The sequence below is a fragment of the Melanostigma gelatinosum genome, assembly GCF_949748355.1.
Source record: "Melanostigma gelatinosum genome assembly, chromosome: 6".
Classification (NCBI taxonomy): domain Eukaryota; kingdom Metazoa; phylum Chordata; class Actinopteri; order Perciformes; family Zoarcidae; genus Melanostigma; species Melanostigma gelatinosum.
Window position 1 is genome coordinate 2,406,160 of NC_136639.1, and position 22,575 is coordinate 2,428,734.

Here is a 22,575-nt window from a genome sequence, read left to right on the forward strand (position 1 = left end):
CTCTCCCTCTCTCTTTCTTTCCCTCTCTTTCTTTCCCGCTCTCTTTCTTTCCCTCTCTCTTTCTTTCCCTCTCTCTTTCTTTCCCTCTCTCTTTCTTTCCCTCTCTTTCTTTCCCTCTCTCTTTCTTTCCCTCTCTTTCTTTCCCTCTCTCTTTCTTTCCCGCTCTCTTTCTTTCCCTCTCTCTTTCTTTCCCTCTCTCTTTCTTTCCCTCTCTCTTTCTTTCCCTCTCTCTTTCTTTCCCTCTCTCTTTCTTTCCCGCTCTCTTTCTTTCCCGCTCTCTTTCTTTCCCTCTCTCTTTCTTTCCCTCTCTCTTTCTTTCCCTCTCTCTTTCTTTCCCTCTCTCTTTCTTTCCCTCTCTCTTTCTTTCCCTCTCTTTCTTTCCCTCTCTTTCTTTCCCTCTCTCTTTCTTTCCCTCTCTTTCTTTCCCTCTCTCTTTCTTTCCCGCTCTCTTTCTTTCCCTCTCTCTTTCTTTCCCTCTCTCTTTCTTTCCCTCTCTCTTTCTTTCCCTCTCTCTTTCTTTCCCTCTCTTTCTTTCCCTCTCTTTCTTTCCCGCTCTCTTTCTTTCCCTCTCTCTTTCTTTCCCTCTCTCTTTCTTTCCCTCTCTCTTTCTTTCCCTCTCTTTCTTTCCCTCTCTCTTTCTTTCCCTCTCTTTCTTTCCCTCTCTCTTTCTTTCCCTCTCTCTTTCTTTCCCTCTCTCTTTCTTTCCCTCTCTCTTTCTTTCCCTCTCTTTCTTTCCCTCTCTCTTTCTTTCCCGCTCTCTTTCTTTCCCTCTCTCTTTCTTTCCCTCTCTCTTTCTTTCCCTCTCTCTTTCTCTCCCTCTCTCTTTCTTTCCCTCTCTTTCTTTCCCGCTCTCTTTCTTTCCCTCTCTCTTTCTTTCCCTCTCTCTTTCTTTCCCTCTCTTTCTTTCCCTCTCTCTTTCTTTCCCGCTCTCTTTCTTTCCCTCTCTCTTTCTTTCCCCCTCTCTTTCTTTCCCTCTCTCTTTCTTTCCCTCTCTCTTTCTTTCCCTCTCTCTTTCTTTCCCGCTCTCTTTCTTTCCCGCTCTCTTTCTTTCCCTCTCTCTTTCTTTCCCTCTCTCTTTCTTTCCCTCTCTCTTTCTTTCCCTCTCTTTCTTTCCCTCTCTCTTTCTTTCCCTCTCTTTCTTTCCCTCTCTCTTTCTTTCCCGCTCTCTTTCTTTCCCTCTCTCTTTCTTTCCCTCTCTCTTTCTTTCCCTCTCTCTTTCTTTGCCTCTCTTTCTTTCCCTCTCTCTTTCTTTCCCTCTCTTTCTTTCCCTCTCTTTCTTTCCCGCTCTCTTTCTTTCCCGCTCTCTTTCTTTCCCTCTCTCTTTCTTTCCCTCTCTTTCTTTCCCTCTCTCTTTCTTTCCCTCTCTCTTTCTTTCCCTCTCTCTTTCTTTCCCTCTCTCTTTCTTTCCCTCTCTCTTTCTCTCCCTCTCTCTTTCTTTCCCTCTCTTTCTTTCCCGCTCTCTTTCTTTCCCTCTCTCTTTCTTTCCCTCTCTCTTTCTTTCCCTCTCTCTTTCTTTCCCTCTCTTTCTTTCCCTCTCTCTTTCTTTCCCTCTCTTTCTTTCCCTCTCTCTTTCTTTCCCGCTCTCTTTCTTTCCCTCTCTCTTTCTTTCCCCCTCTCTTTCTTTCCCTCTCTCTTTCTTTCCCTCTCTCTTTCTTTCCCTCTCTCTTTCTTTCCCGCTCTCTTTCTTTCCCGCTCTCTTTCTTTCCCTCTCTCTTTCTTTCCCTCTCTCTTTCTTTCCCTCTCTCTTTCTTTCCCTCTCTTTCTTTCCCTCTCTCTTTCTTTCCCTCTCTTTCTTTCCCTCTCTCTTTCTTTCCCGCTCTCTTTCTTTCCCTCTCTCTTTCTTTCCCTCTCTCTTTCTTTCCCTCTCTCTTTCTTTGCCTCTCTTTCTTTCCCTCTCTCTTTCTTTCCCTCTCTTTCTTTCCCTCTCTTTCTTTCCCGCTCTCTTTCTTTCCCGCTCTCTTTCTTTCCCTCTCTCTTTCTTTCCCTCTCTTTCTTTCCCTCTCTCTTTCTTTCCCTCTCTCTTTCTTTCCCTCTCTTTCTTTCCCTCTCTTTCTTTCCTTCTTCAAACGAGGCTTTGAGTATCTGAAGTACGTGTAACACAGAAACAGTTGTGAGGCTCAGAAACGTCTCAATGACGAACTGAACCCCACCAGGTTTCTGATTGTTCATCTTCAAACGTCACTCTGACCGTCACCGTTACCTTTGTCCTCTGAGATCTTCTGCATCAGCTCGTACTCGTCGGTCTTCTCTCGCTCCAGGTTGTGTTTGATCATCGCCTTCCTGATGACGGCCGGAGTCTTGTCCTGACTCGTCACCTGAACCAAAAGCCACAAAACGGAGTCAAACCAGCTGCACCTGTAACGTAGCGTAGCTTCCTCCAGCGACGTCAGCGGGTTTATAAAACCTTCAGATTATAATATGTCTCCATCTCCTCCCATCAGCCAATTAGCATTAAAGCGCTGAAGCTAACAGGACATTTAGCAGAGAGCACAGATCGTCCTCCGACTCACCAGGATGCTCTTGTACATGTTCCCGTTCTCCACGTCCAGACTGACCCTGATGATGCAGCAGTCGTCCACCTGCTGGTTGTACAGCGGCAGCGACAGCGTCGAGTAGTTCGACACCGCCGACACCGAGCGCTTGTGCGAGCGGGAGGCGGACAGCGGCGTGGAGGACGAGACGGAGGACGAGGACGCGCTGCTGGAGCCCGACGCCGAGCCGGAGGTGTCCAGGGAGGACAGAGACGTGCACTCCCAGAACTGAGCGGGGGAGACAAGGGGAGGGGGGGGGGGGGGAATCTGATGGTTAACACTTTCATATTTCAGTGCATCTTAATCTGGAATAATCCGCCGGTTTTACACATCAAGATCAGGAAAGTGATCTGTGTCACAAACTGGAGGTGTCTCAGAGGTGTCCAGGTCTTATGAAGAGCTGTGAGAGTTGCATTGTGGGAAATCTAGGCGCAAAGTGTTTTTCGAGCTTGAAACTAAAAGTCAGGATGTCTCGGCCTCTGCGGCTTCGTTTTTATTTGATCTCTCTCGTGCATGTCGCCAAGCGTTATGGAAGTAAAGTAGAAGTTGTTACCGTTGATGTCGTATCGGCTGCCGGAGCTTCTCTCCCCAAAGCAGAGACGGTGAGCTTCACCGAAGGAGTCGACGTCTAGAGAGAGGGGGGGGGAGGGAGAGAGAGAGAGAGAGAGAGCGAGAGTCAGACGTAGAGAGAGACAGAGAGAGAGAGACAGAGAGAGAGAGAGTCAGAAGTAGAGAGAGAGGGGGGGGGGAGGGAGAGAGGGAGAGAGGGAGAGAGAGAGAGAGAGTCAGACGTAGAGAGAGACAGAGAGAGAGAGACAGAGAGAGAGAGAGTCAGAAGTAGAGAGAGAGGGGGGGGGAGGGAGAGAGGGAGAGAGGGAGAGTCAGACGTAGAGAGAGAGACAGAGAGAGAGAGACAGAGAGAGAGAGAGAGTCAGAAGTAGAGAGAGAGACAGAGAGAGAGTCAGACGTAGAGAGAGACAGAGAGAGAGAGTCAGAAGTAGAGAGAGAGACAGAGAGAGAGAGAGAGAGAGAGACAGTAACGTCACCAAACAGCCTCACAGGTGAACCCATTAACACTCGCATTTGATTGGCTGCTGGGGGGTGATGTCAGCAGCCAACAGGTTAATTGTAGAAGTAGAAAGTGGTGTGAAAAGAAAACATTGTAGTACAAGTACCTCAAAAGTACAGTACTTGAGTGAATGTACTTGCTCACCTTCCTCTCGTGTCCCTCTGGAGAGTCGGACAGGAAGCTGGCGTTCACGTCCTCCAGGTCCGACCCACTGGAGCTGACGGAGGTGACGCTGAGGGCGTCGCCGCTGTCCCCCCCGCCACCACCACCCCCCCCACCTCCCCCGCTGCCGCTGCCGCCGCCGCCACCGCCGCCTTGGTACGGTCTGTAGTGCGAGTGGTCGAAGGACTTGGAGTGAGAGCCGGGGGCGCCGCTGCAGCCGGCCTCCGTCAACTGTCGGCTGGACACGAGACAAAAGGAGGAGGAGTTTATAGCTCAGCTGTTGTGAAACACGCGGCGACGGATGAAGATTAACATTCATCACGTACTCGCTCCAGCGCTTCATGATGCCGCCGTTCTTCTTGGCTCTGAGCGTGTTGCTGGCCGACTCCGACAGAGGCTCGATCTCACAGGACAGGTTGTAGCTGCGGAGACAGGAAGTGATGACAACGTTAATCTCAAGGATCAGACAAGGGGGCGACCTTGTTGTTCTGTCGATTCAGTGCCCAGAAATCCTGCACTGATATGTGTCAGTAAACGCAACACGACCCCAGAGCGCTGAATCTGCTCTGAATTATGTACTTTGTTTTGATTGTTTAGACAATAAATATAGATATAACACACTTTTACCTGCTGCAGCTTTAATACTTCGGCATCTTTCCCTTCTATGATGTTTGATAAATGTCGTCCTGATGGAGACACACCCGGTAGAGACAGAGGGACAAACAGACGGACTAACCTCTCGGCCTCGCTGAGTTTCTCCACGCCTGCGAACCACTCCCTGAAGTGACTGTCCTGAGTGAAGCTGTAGTTGTTGGAGGCCAACTGGAGCAGCTTGATCTGAGCGATCACCTCGAACTCCTGACAGCAGAGAGCAGAGATTCGTCTGCTCTAAACTGGAGACCATTTTGCTTTTCTTCTTCGTTTTTTTTACAGATCATTACAACAAACATGAAAAATGCAACTCACCTTTCTTCTCTTCTCGAAGTTGATCAGACCGCCCTAAGAAAAGAGAGAGACAGGTAAAAAACTAAACATGAGAACGTGATGGTAGGAAAATAAAAACATGCCATAAAACGGCTTGCTCAAATGAAGCATTCTGATTGGTTCATAGCCGTGTGCAGCCAGCCGGCCCCAGGAGAGCCTGTTCTGTTGTGAACTTTATTATCTATTCATAAAACACTGTTTTAAATTGGACTGTGTTCATAGTCTCAGTGCACAGAGCAGTAAAGAGCAGATGACGGGTGTCTGACCTCAGTGTAGTCCTTCATGGCCGTGTCCATCATCACCAGGTCCGTCAGGAAGGTTCCCAGGTACGGGATCGTTCCCTGCATCACTCCCTGCTCACAGAGGAGGAAAAAAACATGAAACACATGGCGGAGCAGCAAGAACACAATTCTTTAATGCAGAAAACACAAACGCTCTTCAGGGCAATATTCAAGGTAGAAGAAACAGAAACACATCAGATAGAAGTGGATGATTGGTTAATTTACCCTGATGCAGCTTTAATATTTTCTTTTGTTTATGTTCACATGAATACAAATAAATAAAATAAATAAAATAAATGAAATAAATGAAATAAATGAAATAAATGAAATAAATAAAATAAATAAAATAAATAAAATAAATAAAATAAATAAAATAAATAAAATAAATAAAATAAATAAAATAAATAAAATAAATAAAATAAATAAAATAAATAAAATAAATAAAATAAATAAAATAAATAAAATAAATAAAATAAATAAAATAAATAAAATAAATAAAATAAATAAAATAAATAAAATAAATAAAATAAATAAAATAAATAAAATAAATAAAATAAATAAAATAAATAAAATAAATAAAATAAATAAAATAAATAAAATAAATAAAATAAATAAAATAAATAAAATAAATAAAATAAATAAAATAAATAAAATAAATAAAATAAATAAAATAAATAAAATAAATAAAATAAATAAAATAAATAAAATAAATAAAATAAATAAAATAAATAAATAAAATAAATAAAATAAATAAAATAAATAAAATAAATAAAATAAATAAAATAAATAAAATAAATAAAATAAATAAAATAAATAAAATAAATAAAATAAATAAAATAAATAAAATAAATAAAATAAATAAAATAAATAAAATAAATAAAATAAATAAAATAAATAAAATAAATAAAATAAATAAAATAAATAAAATAAATAAAATAAATAAAATAAATAAAATAAATAAAATAAATAAAATAAATAAAATAAATAAAATAAATAAAATAAATAAAATAAATAAAATAAATAAAATAAATAAAATAAATAAAATAAATAAAAATAAATAAAAATAAATAAAATAAATAAAATAAGTATAAAATGTGTTTCACTCTATAAATGAGCTGTTAAAAGTTTTATGTCAAAATTAACTAGTCTAAATATAAAGTATTTATGGCTCTTCTCATTTCTCAGTTTGTACATCCTCGATTCTTTTCCTCGCCTCCTCTCCTCACGTCTTAGTCCCTCCCACCTGAGACGTGAGCGGAGGACGCGAGGAAGAGATAGTATTATATTCAGCCATATTACACAATAGAATAAGTACAGTTAACATACAATCTAGTAAACAGGCAGACGCAAAATGCTTATATATGCATATCCTACATTGTACAGCTCAAATAAATGATAATTCAGCGCCAAAAAGCTTTCTAAATCATCAGTAATAAACATTTGACATTGAACAAAATGAGCCAACGTCTCCTCGGAGCCTTTATTTAAAGACACCTGTGCATCCTCGCTCATTTTAGATCAGCCCAAACAGAGAAAAGAGAAGAGGAGAGTCTCCTTCTCTGGACAACCTGCAGTGACGTTCCTCACCACTAGATGGGGCTGCTGAGGAGTGTGAGGACTCACCAGGTCTCTCTGCTGCTGGTGTCTCCTCTGAGCTCGTTTGGGGTTGATTTCCAAAGTGGCGAACTTGGAGGTTCCCTCCTGCAGAAGAACGAACGGAGAGCAAGTCGACTTTAAATACACGTAAGAAATTAAAACGTTACTTCTTTAGATCCTGTCGCACATTTAACCTGCAGGAGTGTATTACCTCAACTCAAACATGTCTGAGTGAGAACATCACTGAGGAAAACATAAACTGAGGCTTTTCAACAATGTTTAATTTAACGGCAAAAATATCTCGACGAGCACGACTCGAATAAAAGTGAGAAAAAACCCTCATTGCCTCATTAAAAGCTGGTTTATACCGTTTATATGATTTATGTTTCAGTCCACACAACCTTCATCAGGTCGGTTGAGTTCAACAGAACAGTGGATAATATCCTTTTACATAAAGAAGCGCTCCCACATATAAATGACATATTTGTTTCTGTTATTGGCTCAAGGACCGTCTTAAAAAGAATACAACGCAAATGTAAACTAACGATATAAATCCGTCTCATATTAACCATTATCAATTCATTAGAAATATGCTGAAGCCATAAACTAATGTATGTAGTTTGACCACCAGCGGTCTAAAGGACGGTCACAGTCGACGTGGTGGAGGGTGAGACATCCGGACTTTAGTCCCCAGACTGGGTCAAACTACAAGGATGCTGGATCCTACATTTCCCATAATGCAGTAGCATTTTGTTGTTGCTGCTCTCTACTGTTTTCATCGTTGTTCTAGAAATGAAGCAGTGGACTTATGTGTGAAAAACAACGACATTACGTCGTTACGAAGCATGAAAATGAACATGAATGTGACGTATGTTTTATATATACTGGCATATATCTTTAAAACGTCTTCCCCTTGCTGCTGAGGGGGAGAACCCGTCCCCCCCGGTCTTAAGCCTCAGGGTGACGGAACGCTCGGAGGCATTTTGTGTCACTCGAGCTAAACCGAGCCGAGTGAACTCAGCCGACCAGCCGACGGTCGCAGCAGATAAAGGCCGACGCCCCCGAGAGCCGTCGGATCAGAGCCGTCGGATCAGAGCCGTCGGATCAGAGCCGTCGGATCAGAGCCGCCATCTCCGCCGGTCAGAGGTTTCCTCCTCCTGACGTCAGCGGGATTCCCTCCGAGGAAGACGAGGTGTTCACTCGCTGTTACGTCAGTGTGGTGGTGGGCGTGGGTGGCTCAGCTGTGGAGGGGGCGGAGTGTGGGAGTGGTTCGGGGAACGGTGCCGGTAAGGGACTTAATTAGGCGCAGCTGGAACGGATCCTGATTGTCTCACTCACGACTGTATTTAATCCCATAGTAGAGACGGAGGCGAGGAACGGACAGGACGGAAAGCTCCTGCGGCGTGTGCTCGGAGGCGAGGCAGGGGAGCACCCGGCCAGGCCCGTGAGGGTTTAAAACAATAAAGAAACATTGAAAACGTCATTCCACCGTGTGCTGGCGTCATTGTGCTCCCCAGACCCACCGGGTAGCAGAGAACCTGCTACAGTCAGACAAATACTTCATATAATGCACCTCGCCATACATCCTGCTGCTACTGTGAGTGTTCAATAAGGATAAAGTCGACTATTACTATATATACTGGATATATATTTATAAATATAATCAGTATGATATGAATTTAATGCTCCGATCTAAGACAAATACTCTGAAGAGATCATTTTTAAATCCTGAGAGTTGCATGTGGGTAGAAGAGTTGAGCTACAACACATGTCTGGTGTTTTGATGTGTTCTGTGGAGGAGCAGCGTCTCACCTTCACCAGCAGCTCTCGGCTGAGGGAGTAGTTGTTGTCGTCTGAGAAGATCTCCGACAGCTCGCGGAAGGTTCGGAAACTCTCCCTGAGAACGGACGCAGAGGAGAGGAGAATGAACGAATACTCAGCAGCTCGGCCTTCAATGATACTCGATCCGTGCACATTTAAGAGGCCGAAGAGCGGAGAGCTACCGGCACACTTCCTCCCAGGTCCTCTTCAGGCGGTGGATGGCGTTGCACTGCAGGGCGGAGAGGATGGCTCGCAACGACGAGAAGTTCTTCAAGATCCGACACTCCTGAACACATGAGGGAATATATTGAGGAAATCTGAAGCTGATAAGGAGGCTTCCACCTCAACGCACACAACTTTACCAGCAGTCTTCTGAGCATCAGCTCCAGAAACTCACCCGGGCCACGTCGATCCAGCGCTCCAGCAGCCTGGCTCTCTGGTTGGGCTTCAGCGTCGGGTTGCTCAGGCAGGTGGTGATGACGCAGTTGGTGACGGAGTTGAACTGGGCCACGGTGGCTCTGATGGTGGGGGCCAGGTGCTCCTTCCCCTTCTTGTCCCGCTGAGACCAGATCCCCCCCAGGCAGTGGTAGGGCACCACCTTCTTAAACAGGTCCTGGACCGAGACATGCGACACATTAACAGTTGACGAAATAAACAAAACAAAACAAAAACTGTTATTTTGTATATTTTCACACAGAAACGTCACTTTACTCGTCTTTAGGAGTGTTGACCTCTCAACCCAGAGCAGTTTCGGGCCTTTTTTGCTGCTCCGATTACATTTGACTCGTTTTTCACGGCAATATAAAAGTAATTTAAACTTTCTTTGGGAACAGCACAGTCATGACTGAAGTAGAGAGAACTCAAACATGTCTTTCGTGCAGAATAACTCAGTTAGCATGACATAAAGCAATACTAATAAATGTACCCAATTCAGAAAAATTGGAAAACAATAGAATCTATATCTCCAAATCCATATTTTCCATATTGACGGCAGGGCTCCCCCTGCTATGTATACTTATAAGAATGTAATGCTTTTTACAGGATCTGGATATTTCAAACGGTTTATTTGGGAAGAGATATTAAATGAGACATTTAGAATAAAATGTTTATGACTAAATAAACTATTTTAAGCTTAGTTTTGTCTAACGTTTTCTGATGAAAGTGTTCGTAGCACATGATGTGTTCAAGGGCCGTTGTAAAGATGACAATCCGACGATAACGACGGTGTTTACAGCTTCTGGTTGTGATAAAACGGTGTGGATTGTTTAAAGAAAACATGAAAAACAAAATCACCAAAGCTTCTCCGATGTGCTGCTTTCTTTGTCTAATGTGTGAACTGAACATCTTTGAGTTTAAGACGGTTAGTCAGACACAAAAAACCAACTATTTAAGAGAAACCGGCTCACCGCGTCCATGAGCGTGAACTGCTCCGCCACCATGATGGGGTCAAACGACAGGAAGCTGAAAGCAGGAAGCTCGTCCTCGAAGCCGCTCTCTTCCTGCGTAGCGAAAGGGCAGCCGATGTGTTCGCCTGAGGAGATGCAAAAACACAAAAACATTTCACAACACCGCCTCGACCGGAGCTCGACATGAACTCACATCCTGCACTCTCTCTTCCTCTCGTTGACCGTCATGCGTGTGTTTTGTTTCCTCTCAATCTCTGCAGCCAACGAGCCGTTATCACCAGTACAACCAAACTGTTCTTTATCACGGCGTGCAATGTGAAGCTGTACACGAGGACAAACAAGCAAACAACAAAAATCCAGCGTTTCTCTCTGACCCCCTTTTCCTGGAGTCCCTGCCCTGCTGGTGTCCCTCTCCTGTCCTGCCTTCATACCGTCGGGATCGGGCTCACACTGCTGCCGGCGGTGGAAGTGGGCCAGCAGGTTGCGGGCGCGGCGCTCCAGGTCCGAGCCGGGGAAGTGGCGGTGGAGGTAGGACATGAGCTGGTGCAGGCAGTCGTAGCTCGGGGGGCTCCAGAAGTCCTCAGAGTACTGGTCCAGCCACGCGCCCAGGATGGACGACACAGTGCTGCGACACACACACACACACACAATGAAAAACACAGGAATCCTCTGAGTTAATATGAGCATTTAAAACCCGGTTTACACTTGATTTTAAAATGCATTTTGAGGCGATCGGATCACAAGTGACCAGCGCTCACAGCTCGTCAGTAGCGGTTGCCTTTGGCGACCATTTTGACTAATTAGCGACCGGTTCTTATCCACTTTTAAACAAAATAAGGACAGAAAACAGCCAAATGTGCAGCCCGAAATAACTAAATTTGTATTATTTGTATTTAAATATTGCTGTTGGAGCCAGACAAAGTTGCAGGTACGTTGGTGCGTTTACTTGTGCGGTCAAACGGTGGTTTTTATTTAGATACTTGTTCTCCTTTTGCTCATCTACGTTCACACATCATTCGTAGACGGATTTAAAGAAGATTTTATTCCTAAAAACATGTCAAACATGTTATGTTGACAGTATTCTCTGAATTATTAAGTTGCTTAACTGTGGGTGTTTTGTTTGGTGACTGTAATAAAGCTTTTATTTCACATACAGAAACGTATGCAACATATATAGCACATATTTAATAAGTGAATAACTCATGTGCGTTTCTAAACATAACATTTCAGAAAACGCAATAACTGTCTTAATGTCCGTAATGAACTGGTGAAGTTATCCGTTAGTTAGCGTCTCTCGTTAAGAGAATAACAGAAGCTTCATTTAAAGGAAGGTGGAATCATTAGAAACGGTGGTTTCTGTGAAGCTAACAATGCTAAAGCTAACACGCGGGCACACTCACCTCCTCAGCTCGGTGCAGTCGTCCATGGACACTCTGTGAGCGGCGGCTGCAGGGACGTTGAGGAGCTTAGCGTACCTGAAACAAGAAAACACAAGAAACACTCAAACGCTGACAGAAAGCATAAAAGAAGCTGGTGTGCACACGAGAGATTAAAGTAAATAAGACGGATATACACACGAAGATTGTCACATTCAAAACACACGAGATACACAAGATTTAACTCTTAAAAGACAGATTTTACTTGTGAATATGTTTGTAGAAAATGACAGAATATTGGACTAAATATCAGAAATCAGATTAAAATAAAAAGAGAAGCACGAATCCGTCAGCTTGCTGTGAATATTACATCAGCAGCTAATCAGGTTTCTCTGAAGACGTTTACGTCATGTGAAGAAGTCTTTGTCTGTTTCTTCAGCTTGTTTCCTGAGCTGCTGAATCTTTGTAATAACTGGCTCATATATACCAAATACAATAGATGCACCAAAACCTGTTCCCTCTACCTGTTGAGCAGCAGGTCCAGCACCTGCCTGGTGGTGGCGAAGGAGCGGTAGGTGCAGAGGAAGATGGTGACGTAGGTGGAGTCCTTGCCCCTGAAGGCCGACACCATGTACTCCACCAGCCTCTCCAGCGTGCCGGCCTTGATGGTGCGCACCTTGCAGGTCTCGTAGAGGCTCAGGGCCGAGTCCGTCTCCACGCCCAGCCACCGCTGCCCTTTGCTGGCCGACTGGTGGAGCTGCACCTTCCTCAGCGTGATGGTGAAGACGGCGTCCTCCTCGGCCTCCTCGCCGATCTCCTGCGTCGAGCTCTGAGAGACGGAAGGAGACGGAAAAGAAGACATTTTACTCAAAAAACAACCTCCGTTCTTGAGTTGTCACGTTTGAACAGACTCTTCAAACGTCTGCTTTGAGCGGATTAGAGGGGAGCAGAAGATGCCACCGTTACCACGAGGACGTCGACTTCAAAATGCCGTATTCTGGGACCAGAAGCCTTTAATTATGACCGTGAGTGTGGCCCGGCTCTCCTCCGTGAGTCATTCTGTGTGAATCATGTGCGTGGACGAACAAACAATGGCTTGTTACTAAACAGAGCTTACTGGATAAACGGGCCGCACAATGCAAGCTGCAGCCTGCATGAAGCCCAACGAGAATGAGCGCTCTGTGAGAGGCCGCTCGCATGTCGCCATCGCTGCATTTTGGCTCCTTGTTGTTGTTTTCTCCCCCGAACACGCAACGAACCGCGAGAGGACGCGGCGATGCCGTCAGTGTCGTGATGAAGGTGAACCTGCATCAGCACCGCTCAGCGCTACGCAACAGAAACTCATCAACGGTTACAATAAGCAGAGTGTTGTGTGACAGCTTGGGAGTGAAACCAGGTGTTTTTATGACCCGTCACTGCAGTAAGTAGCGGATTAAACACACAATGTGTAGCAGCTCTGTTTTCTATTTTAACGATCATGTTTCATCTTTATTTAAGTAAATGAATCTGGAGTTTCTGGCCTCAAGCGAGCTGTTTAAAGACGTTACTTTGGGCTTTAGGAAATTGTCATGGACATATTCTACCAACTAGAAATGAAACTTTTCATTTTATGACATTTTATGAACCAAACCAAGTTGTATTGCTTTATATGGAGATATGTGTCCACACTCAATTTTTGTTATCAGTATTTACGTGAAGGCTTAAACTAGGGCTGGGCGATAAATCGATTTAATCGATTAATTCGAATGTGTGCTTTAAGGCGATGTGTTTTATTGAAAATCGAGAAAATCGCCCCCACCCTCCCCCCCCGTTGGGTTCCCGTAGTTGAGTGCGCGCGCATTGTTTACAAACGAAAACAATGGCGGCCAGCAGTGAAGCTCTCGTTCTTAAGAGAGGGAAGAATGTGTCTTCGGTGGTCTGGAAATGGTTCGGGTTCGTGTCATCTGACACAGAACAAACAGCCTCAAACAGAGGCATGCCGCCGAGTGGGAGAAGTGTTGCGGAGGAGGGAGCAGGACCGCGGGAGCACAAGCGACGCTGTCTTCCTGGCAAAAAATATTTAGAAAAAACATGCACTACTGTTTAATACTGTTGGTTATGTTGTGAATGCACTTGATTTTGTTTACATGCACTTATTTACTGTGCAAAATATGTTATGTTGATGTTAGATCAGATGTTGCACTTTTGAAAATGTGAATGTTAAAGGGTCACATACATTTTATTTCATGCTGTGTTTGTATCAGTGTATTCAGTTAGAAAAGCTTACTGTAAAAAGTTACATTTGCACAGTTGTTTACAATGGAAGGCTACTATTTAATGCCATTTAATGTTATGTTTAATTTAATTTTATATTTAAATGATTCAGGGAAACAAAAGAGTGACCAAATACTTTTTGTATACTACAGGCACCTTTCTACAATGTTCAGGTTTTGTTTGCACTTTATTTTTATCAACCTACGAGGGAAAATCATCACAAAATAAAATAAAAAATTGTTTTCAACAGCTTCTGTCATCTGCAAAAATTTGTGGGGGAAAAAAATCGATTTAAATCGTGAATCGGATTTTTTGTAAAAAAATCGGAGATTTTTTTTTTTGGCCATATCGCCCAGCCCTAGCTTAAACAACGTTTGCAGAAAACAGTTAATGAACACTTAAAACAAACATCAGCTGTCTGTGAACACGACAGCGAAACCAGTCACGGGTCAAAGTCTCCGATACCGGGACATCGATCGTAGAGGTCCTGGTCTGAACCACGCAGGACTGTTGTTAAAGACAAACGTGTGTCATCTGAGATATATAAAATAACGCTGACGTCATCACTTTACGTTGCCCCGTTATCTGTGCTCCTCTCAAAGACACCAGAGAAGAGAACTCCAGTGTTACCTCACAGAACACAGGGGCTGCTGGTCCACCACTGCTTCAATTGATCCGTTCGTTTGTGTTGTTGTGTGACTTTGGTGTCGCACAGCAACACAAGAGTCTGGTGGCTTTGAAGAGAGCATATTGTATCGTCTGTTTCTCCAACCTCCATGGACTGTAGTAACACACTGACTATGGAGAAGAACCTCTTACAACCACACTTCTAAACATCACAACTGTCCCTTTAAAACCCGACAGTACCAAAAGTCAAATACTCTAAAGAAAAGCTGCCCTCGCTGATGAAGTACAAAGACCTTCCCGTACGCGTGTGGAGCCGTTTCTAACTGGTTTGTGTGACACAAAGAGACGTTTATCACACAGCAGCATGTGCTTCCACTCAGCGGTTTGTAGCACCGATGAGAGATAATCCTGCACGGCAGAGCTGCTGCTGCTGTGAATCATGATACGGAGCAATGGCATGTAACCTGGAGGTCCACAGTCATCTGTCACGGATCCTTGCAATGCATCCTGGGAGCATTAGTCATCGTGAGTCCAGCTCCGAGCCTTCAGTGTGACTCGCTGTGCTTCACTGCCGACTACATCTCAGTCAACCAGCTCAACATGAGGACGGCTGTGGATTTGGAGAAAGAGACAGAATATCTCAGGATGTCTGAATAAGTTGAACTATTCATCCATCGTGCCGCTCTCGCTCTCTGAGCTGGTTTACTAATGTAAACATGTTGTTCCTTAAACTCTGATGGTTGTAATGTTGTAAGTGATTTACTGTGTGAGTCACATGATCATTGAACCTCAGAAACCTGATGAAGTGAAGTTTGTTTGTCGATAAAACATGAACACTGGACACTGCTTACAGCATTGGAGGCAGCATCACGTTCTTTGCTATGAAAGTTGATAATTGGTGCATGAAACAAAAGGAAGTTGAGTTACAGACGTCTCTTTCACAACGGACCTCTATGGGAACATGGATCACATGACCACGATGGAACATTGGCTTCGTGAACGCCGCCCTTCCTACGGGGCTTGGTCAGAACTACTTTTGTAAGATGATATATTGTCCCAGAAATAACTGCGACAATATAATGAATGACAAATGATAATATAATAGCACGGACGACCCAACGACAACTTACAGAACCTTAAAACAAACGGGATTATGAGTAGACGACGGATGAAAAGCAACATGTGTTCTGTAAACACAAGGAAGAAGAGTCTTGTGAATCAAAGGATGGACACCAAGACGTCAAACCTCCCACTGAACCTGAACGAGACGCTTCCACTCGGATCAGAACCAATGAAGAGCGGAGCGCTCACACAGAACCTGAACTTCAGTAACCCCCGTACAGAGGAGGGGGAGTGTGTGTGAGTGTGTGTGTGTGAGTGAGAGAGTGTGTGTGTGTGTGAGAGTGTGTGTGAGAGAGAGTGTGTGTGTGAGAGTGAGAGTGTGTGTGTGTGAGTGAGAGTGTGTGTGTGAGTGAGAGAGTGTGTGTGCGTGTGAGAGTGTGTGTGTGAGTGAGAGTGTGTGTGTGAGAGTGAGAGAGTGTGTGTGTGTGTGAGAGTGTGTGTGTGAGTGAGAGTGTGTGTGTGAGTGAGAGAGTGTGTGTGCGTGTGAGAGTGTGTGTGTGAGTGAGAGTGTGTGTGTGAGAGTGAGAGAGTGTGTGTGTGTGTGAGAGTGTGTGTGTGAGTGAGAGTGTGTGTGTGAGAGTGAGAGTGTGTGTGTGAGAGTGAGAGTGTGTGTGTGTGTGAGAGTGTGTGTGTGAGTGAGAGTGTGTGTGTGAGAGTGAGAGTGTGTGTGTGTGAGTGAGAGTGTGTGTGTGTGTGAGAGTGTGTGTGTGAGAGTGAGAGTGTGTGTGTGTGAGTGAGAGTGTGTGTGTGAGAGTGAGAGAGTGTGTGTGTGTGTGAGAGTGTGTGTGTGAGTGAGAGTGTGTGTGTGAGTGAGAGAGTGTGTGTGCGTGTGAGAGTGTGTGTGTGAGTGAGAGTGTGTGTGTGAGAGTGAGAGAGTGTGTGTGTGTGTGAGAGTGTGTGTGTGAGTGAGAGTGTGTGTGTGAGAGTGAGAGTGTGTGTGTGAGAGTGAGAGTGTGTGTGTGTGTGAGAGTGTGTGTGTGAGTGAGAGTGTGTGTGTGAGAGTGAGAGTGTGTGTGTGTGAGTGAGAGTGTGTGTGTGTGTGAGAGTGTGTGTGTGAGAGTGAGAGTGTGTGTGTGTGAGTGAGAGTGTGTGTGTGTGTGAGAGTGTGTGTGTGAGTGAGAGTGTGTGTGTGAGAGTGAGAGTGTGTGTGTGTGAGTGAGAGTGTGTGTGTGTGTGAGAGTGTGTGTGTGAGTGAGAGTGTGTGTGTGAGAGTGAGAGTGTGTGTGTGAGAGTGTGAGTGTGTGTGTGTGAGAGTGAGAGTGTGTGTGTGTGAGTGAGAGTGTGTGTGTGTGTGAGAGTGTGTGTGTGAGTGAGAGTGTGTGTGTGAGAGTGAGAGTGTGTGTGTGAGAGTGAGAGTGTGTGTGTGTGTGTGTGAGAGTGTCTGTGAGTGAGAGTGTGAGAGTGAGTGTGAGAGTGAGTGAGTGACAGACAGAGAGAGAGAGACAGAGAGAGAGACAGATAGAGAGACAGAGAGAGACAGAGAGAGACAGAGAGAGAGAGAGAGAGACAGAGAGAGAGACAGAGAGAGAGAGAACGACAGAGAGAGAGAGAGAGAGCGAGAGACAGAGAGAGAGAGAGACAGAGAGAGAGAGCGAGAGACAGAGAGAGAGACAGAGAGAGCGACAGAGAGAGAGCGAGACAGAGAGAGAGACAGAGAGAGAGATCGAGAGACAGAGAGAGAGCGAGAGACAGAGAGAGAGACAGAGAGACAGAGAGAGCGACAGAGAGACAGAGAGACAGAGAGAGCGACAGAGAGAGAGAGAGACAGAGAGACAGAGAGACAGAGAGAGAGAGAGAGAGACAGAGATCGAGAGACAGAGAGAGAGATCGAGAGACAGAGAGAGCGACAGAGAGAGCGACAGAGAGAGAGAGCGACAGAGAGAGCGACAGAGAGACAGAGAGACAGAGAGAGCGACAGAGAGAGAGAGAGACAGAGAGACAGAGAGACAGAGAGAGAGAGAGAGAGACAGAGATCGAGAGACAGAGAGAGAGATCGAGAGACAGAGAGAGCGATAGAGACAGAGATAGAGATATAGAGAGAGAGAGAGACAGAGAGAGAGAGAGAGAGAGAGAGACAGAGAGACAGAGAGAGCGACAGAGAGAGAGACAGAGAGACAGAGAGAGCGATAGAGACAGAGATAGAGATATAGAGAGAGAGAGAGACAGAGAGACAGAGACAGAGATAGAGACAGAGAGAGAGAGAGACAGAGAGAGAGACAGAGAGAGACAGAGAGAGAGAGAGAGATAGAGACAGAGAGAGAGATAGAGACAGAGAGAGATAGACACAGAGAGAGACAGAGAGAGAGAGACAGAGAGAGAGACAGAGAGGGACAGAGACAGAGAGAGAGATAGAGACAGAGAGAGAGAGACAGAGAGAGAGAGACAGAGAGAGAGATAGAGACAGAGAGAGAGAGACAGAGAGAGAGACAGAGAGGGACAGAGACAGAGAGAGAGATAGAGACAGAGATAGAGAGAGAGATAGAGAGAGACAGAGAGAGAGAGAGAGATAGAGACAGAGATAGAGACAGAGATAGAGACAGAGACAGAGAGAGAGAGAGAGAGAGACAGAGACAGAGAGAGAGAGACAGAGAGAGAGGAGGCCCGTTGTAAATGGCGGCGCTGCAGCTGAGTGGTTATCAGCCGGAGCACAGAGGCCGAGCTGCTATCAACATCACGCCCTGGACACAAAATAAAAATTAACAAAACGCAGCGCTCAAGGGCAGCACCTCGCTCACCGTCAACGCTCCTGTTCATCCTCAACGACCGATCGATACTTTAGACAGGAGGAGTTCAGTGCTGCGTTCAAGAGTTTAAGAAAAAAGAACGAACGAGAGCATCAACATCAGAAAGTACAGACGTCTGTTCTCTTGATTGGCATTCAATCTCTGAAGTTAATGAGGTTCAACAGATCATAAAAGTCACGGTTCGGATCAGAACACAAGAAAAAAGGAACAAATATAACTTTTAGAGATTCTACCGATCACGCTGTTTCACCGCCGACACCAACAGCCGATCATTGATGATCAATATTAACAGATACAGATTATAGCAGCTGGTCTACGAGGAGTTTAAACTCTCTACATGTAATCATTTGACTTTGTCATAACAATACGAATTTGGAAATAAAAGATATCTTCATTATTATTTGTAATGCTGTATAATAATGTGCTTACAGCTCGTGTTAGGAAGTTAAACAGCTCGTAATTCATCTCTAATATCTATTTTATATTCATGTGAAAACATCTTCAAACTACTGGATTTATTCAAGTTCATCACCAAAACTACATTTTACAGATGACATGTGAACACATCATGATAACGTTATAATGTACCTTCAGCCAGTACTCATGTTCACTGAGCAGAGCCTGAAGGCACCACAACGTAACCGTTAAACGTTATTTAACCGTTAGGAATAACGTAGGAGCTAAATAATGTGGTACCCGGTGCCGTTACATTTCTAACAGTAAATTAGAGGGATTTCCCTCTTTTCTTAAATATAACTTGGTCTCACATTCCTTCAGCCTGTCTCGGTGCTTCAACCATCAACCCTCCTGGTTACAAACACACAGGAAGTGGCTTCTAAAGATAGGCCGCCTTCTGAGCACCAGTGGAGCAACGGACGAGAGATTCTAGAGGAAATTACAGACAAAAGACGGTTCAAACCAAAACGCAGATAAACGTCGTTAATTTACTCGTAGGGGAACGATGCGTCATTGTAAATCACAGACTCCACCTCCATGTAACTCAGAACGTTATGATCTCTTGTCCTTCCTGAAAAAGATAAAGATTGGACAAGGAGAATCCTGAGTTCAACTCAACAACTCGTGATCTCTTATTAAACGCTCTTTCCCCCTCTTCTCTCTTCTTTTGTGCCTTCATTCATCTACTTCTTTGTGTCAGTCTTTCTCATTTTGTCCCTCGTGGTGAATTAGTCTGAATTAGCAATATTTCGGTGTCAAACCAGACGGCAACCTCCTGTTCTGACAGTTGACGTCAACGGGGAAGCGACAGCTTCTATTCATAGAAACCTATTTGCCCTTCATGGTAATGAACGACGCGACTAAACAAACCATTTTAAAGCCATTGTGACGCAGGGAAGGTTTTATATTCTAAATGCGACTCTGACGTGAATATTCTGCGAAGGATTTCTACAAAACTGGAGGAGGGTCCACAGAAATGTCTGGCATCCAGAGCCGGGCCTCCTCCACACTGATCACATCTACGCTCACCTACACCGTCCACACCGTCCACACCGTGAAGCACCATGAATGTACATGTGGGCCGGAGGAATGTGAGCAGAACAGAGAGTGGGAGAGAAAAAGAGGGCGACAGGGACGTTCCAGAGAGAGGAAAATCACATCGTACATGTCGACTGTCTCAAACTCATTTTCTTTGAGAATCCCATCGCTCTGGGAGTGTTTTGAGTCCTCTGACAAATTTTACGACGCTTGTCGACCCTGAAAACACGCACCTGCCTCGATAGCGGTGGTCCCATGTGACCCTATAGAAAGCCCCTCGGAGGCAAGCTGCTTATTAATGTAGACCAGCAGGGAAAGTCCCAGTGGAAAGAGAAAACCTGCCCCCCCCCCCCCAAAAAAAACAGTCAACACCTAAACAAAGCCAACAATAGAGAGCGTCCATTACAACCCCGTAGCACAAGCCAGTGACTTCCCCTCGCTAACAATGACTGCTGACAGCTAGTGAGATCATTTGGATGTGGGTCAAGAGGCAGAGGAGGAGGAGGAGGAGGAGGAGGAGGAGGAGGAAGAGGAGGAGGAGGAGGAGGAGGAAGAGGAGTAACCGAACATTCAGAAAACCCTTCAGTGGTCTAAGTATTGACAGAGCAGAAACCCTGTTTGTTCACTGACATCTTCGCTGTACCAGAGCCAGTTAAACGGCTAAAATGACTCATCCTCCTCCTTCTTCTTCAAAATAAAAGACAACCTGACAGCACGCTCTCTTTTAGAGGATACAAAACGTCTTCTTCAGCTATTTATAAGTGTAACAAGCTGTGGATTCACGATAAAAACACATTATTGCAGCTGAAATGAAGTCTGCAGCCATGCTCGCCGCTCTTTGAGACATTGTGAGCAATAACAACGCTAACACGCTAATGTTCAGCATGTGTAACGTTTACCATATCTACCATCTTGATTTAGCATTTTAGCATGCTAATATTTGCTAATAGGCAGTGGGCGATCTGTCGATTATATCATCAGTTAATCGTTCTAAGGTGGCATCTGCACATTGCTTGTTTTGTACAACCAAAAAATATACACATTTAAATCACAAAAAATTTGCAAAAACTGGGAATATTAAAATATGAGTTGATTAATTTTCTGCAGAGCGACTTATCAATTAATTGATTAAAGGTTCAAGTCTACTAAATGCTAACATGCTAACGTTTAACAGGTAGAATGTTCAACACGTGCGCCATCTCGGTTTAGGGCGTTAGCGTGCTAACGTTTGCTAATTAGCACTAAACACAAAGTACATCTGAGAGGGAGATATTTGGAAGAACTAATTAAGCAGCTGACCTCATGATGGCGCTAAAATACACATTAGGAGCTCAACAGCAGGTGTGATTGTGTTGAACCAAATGTCATTTAAAATCCACCCAATAGCTGTAAAGACTCAACACTGCATTCTCACGTCAGGGGATCGTCAAAGGCAGTGGGGTTCATCCTCTGGGGACCACGAACGTCTGGACCAAATATCATGGCAATCCATCCGATAGCTAAAAATGTAATGAAACAGAAGACACTGAGATCTAGCTGCTAATGAACACGCATTAAGAACACAGAGTCCATTCTTCTTCTACTCTCGCTGAACTCTCCCTCTGGCATCTGATCTAAAAATACATAATTTCTATCTCCGAACACAAAGGGGATATTTATGTCTTCTGTTTGTGTTCCTCTTAAGACTTGACCTTAACGTGAACGCGTGTATTATCCGTGGCGTGAAGTTGACGGATCAGCTTCGGGGGCCAAAGAACGATGAGATTAGATCGTGGTAAAAGAAGAACTAAAGTCACATTTCCTGCCATCACATAATTCATTTGATGTATCTGTAACATCAGATGTATTCTAAATCCTCCGCGAGTCTATTTTTAATTCAAAGTGAAGGAACGAGGAGCTTTGTTTTCTAGTTATTTGTGCTGTTTTTGCTGATTGGCGTCGCCCACACAGTGTTCTTCCAGCTCCTCTCAAACATAAAGCTGAACGTTGATTTAACTCGTGGTTAAGAACACTCCCGTCCACGTGTTGCCTACAACTTGGTGACAGATCGGTTGTGACAACACGCCTGCGGCTAAACTGGCTTTGTCGGCCGTTATCAATCACCAACATGCACGTGGAGAGTTTCATGAGCAGAATAATCCTCTTGTCTGCTGGGGATTGTGTTCTTTACTCAACTATTAACGTTGTTGTTCGGCTTTAGTCGACTCTGTTCACACACAACAATGATCAAGTCAGAGTGCTAATTCTAGCTCTTCCAATGTGAGTATTTACTGGTTTTACGTCCTTCTATATCCTCCGTTTCTCAGACTAAACAGTATAAACTCAGAGTCCAGTTCCTTGTTTTGCTCGGGAGCTTTTGATCGTACCTGTGTTCATGTTGGGAATCATGAAAACTTGGTCGAAAGCTCCGGAAACAGAACTTCTTTAAGAGGCAAGCCACCAGAGACAGCAGAGACGGAGAGGTAAAGACTTCTACTCAGAGGAAGCAGATTATCCTGCTGAATCAAATCAAATCCTTCCAGAAGCTTCTCTCCCATCTCACTCAATAAAGAGAATAAAAGGATGCACAGTCTTCTTTTCCTTTGATTAAAAAGGTAAACACAGGCGGAGTTCTTGAACGTTGTGATGCACTTTCTCTATCTCTTGTTTCTGACATCATAATGTTTATATCTATTAGGCATCGGTGTTAGTATTTCTTCTTCTACACTTTATATTTGTTTTTAATATTTCGTTGTTGTAATTGACTTTCTATTTTAGTTGAATTGTTTCACTGTATTTATTTACCTTAATCTTATTGTTATTCTATTTTGCACTTCATTTACACTTAATAGTTATCACTCTGTTGTTCATATATGTTTACATTTGTATTCTATTGTTTTTTCTTATTCTTTTTCTTTTGGGATTAATAAAGTTCTATCTTATCTTTAGATATAAAACTAGGTACATGTCTGTTTATAACAATATCTAATGAGCAGAAAAGAAGAAAAGACGGGTATTTCCAATAAAACGTTGAAATATTACTCTAATAATGTTCAATTTATGGACCCTAAAATATTCAGATCTGAGGTTCTTCAGGCTGCTGTTCTCATATTTTAATTCCAGATGGTAA

General features: G+C 44.0%; 1 protein-coding gene across 3 annotated transcripts in view; it reads right to left on the reverse strand.

Moving 5' to 3' along the window:
* The window catches only part of LOC306778696 (ral guanine nucleotide dissociation stimulator-like), a gene marked incomplete at its 5' end in the record, with an annotated part of 51,405 nt that overhangs the window by 5,618 nt on the left and 23,212 nt on the right, over positions 1 to 22,575 (reverse strand). For all 3 annotated transcript variants that reach the window (XM_079270337.1, XM_079270336.1, XM_079270335.1), the window contains 16 exons: positions 2,201 to 2,315; positions 2,511 to 2,759; positions 3,085 to 3,159; positions 3,745 to 4,000; positions 4,089 to 4,184; positions 4,499 to 4,620; positions 4,729 to 4,761; positions 5,013 to 5,099; positions 6,651 to 6,728; positions 8,436 to 8,520; positions 8,627 to 8,730; positions 8,842 to 9,057; positions 9,851 to 9,975; positions 10,225 to 10,475; positions 11,251 to 11,325; positions 11,751 to 12,055. In XM_079270337.1, the coding sequence (XP_079126463.1) occupies positions 2,201 to 2,315; positions 2,511 to 2,759; positions 3,085 to 3,159; positions 3,745 to 4,000; positions 4,089 to 4,184; positions 4,499 to 4,620; positions 4,729 to 4,761; positions 5,013 to 5,099; positions 6,651 to 6,728; positions 8,436 to 8,520; positions 8,627 to 8,730; positions 8,842 to 9,057; positions 9,851 to 9,975; positions 10,225 to 10,475; positions 11,251 to 11,325; positions 11,751 to 12,055 (2,272 nt within the window). The remainder of the gene's footprint in view (positions 1 to 2,200; positions 2,316 to 2,510; positions 2,760 to 3,084; positions 3,160 to 3,744; positions 4,001 to 4,088; positions 4,185 to 4,498; positions 4,621 to 4,728; positions 4,762 to 5,012; positions 5,100 to 6,650; positions 6,729 to 8,435; positions 8,521 to 8,626; positions 8,731 to 8,841; positions 9,058 to 9,850; positions 9,976 to 10,224; positions 10,476 to 11,250; positions 11,326 to 11,750; positions 12,056 to 22,575) is intronic.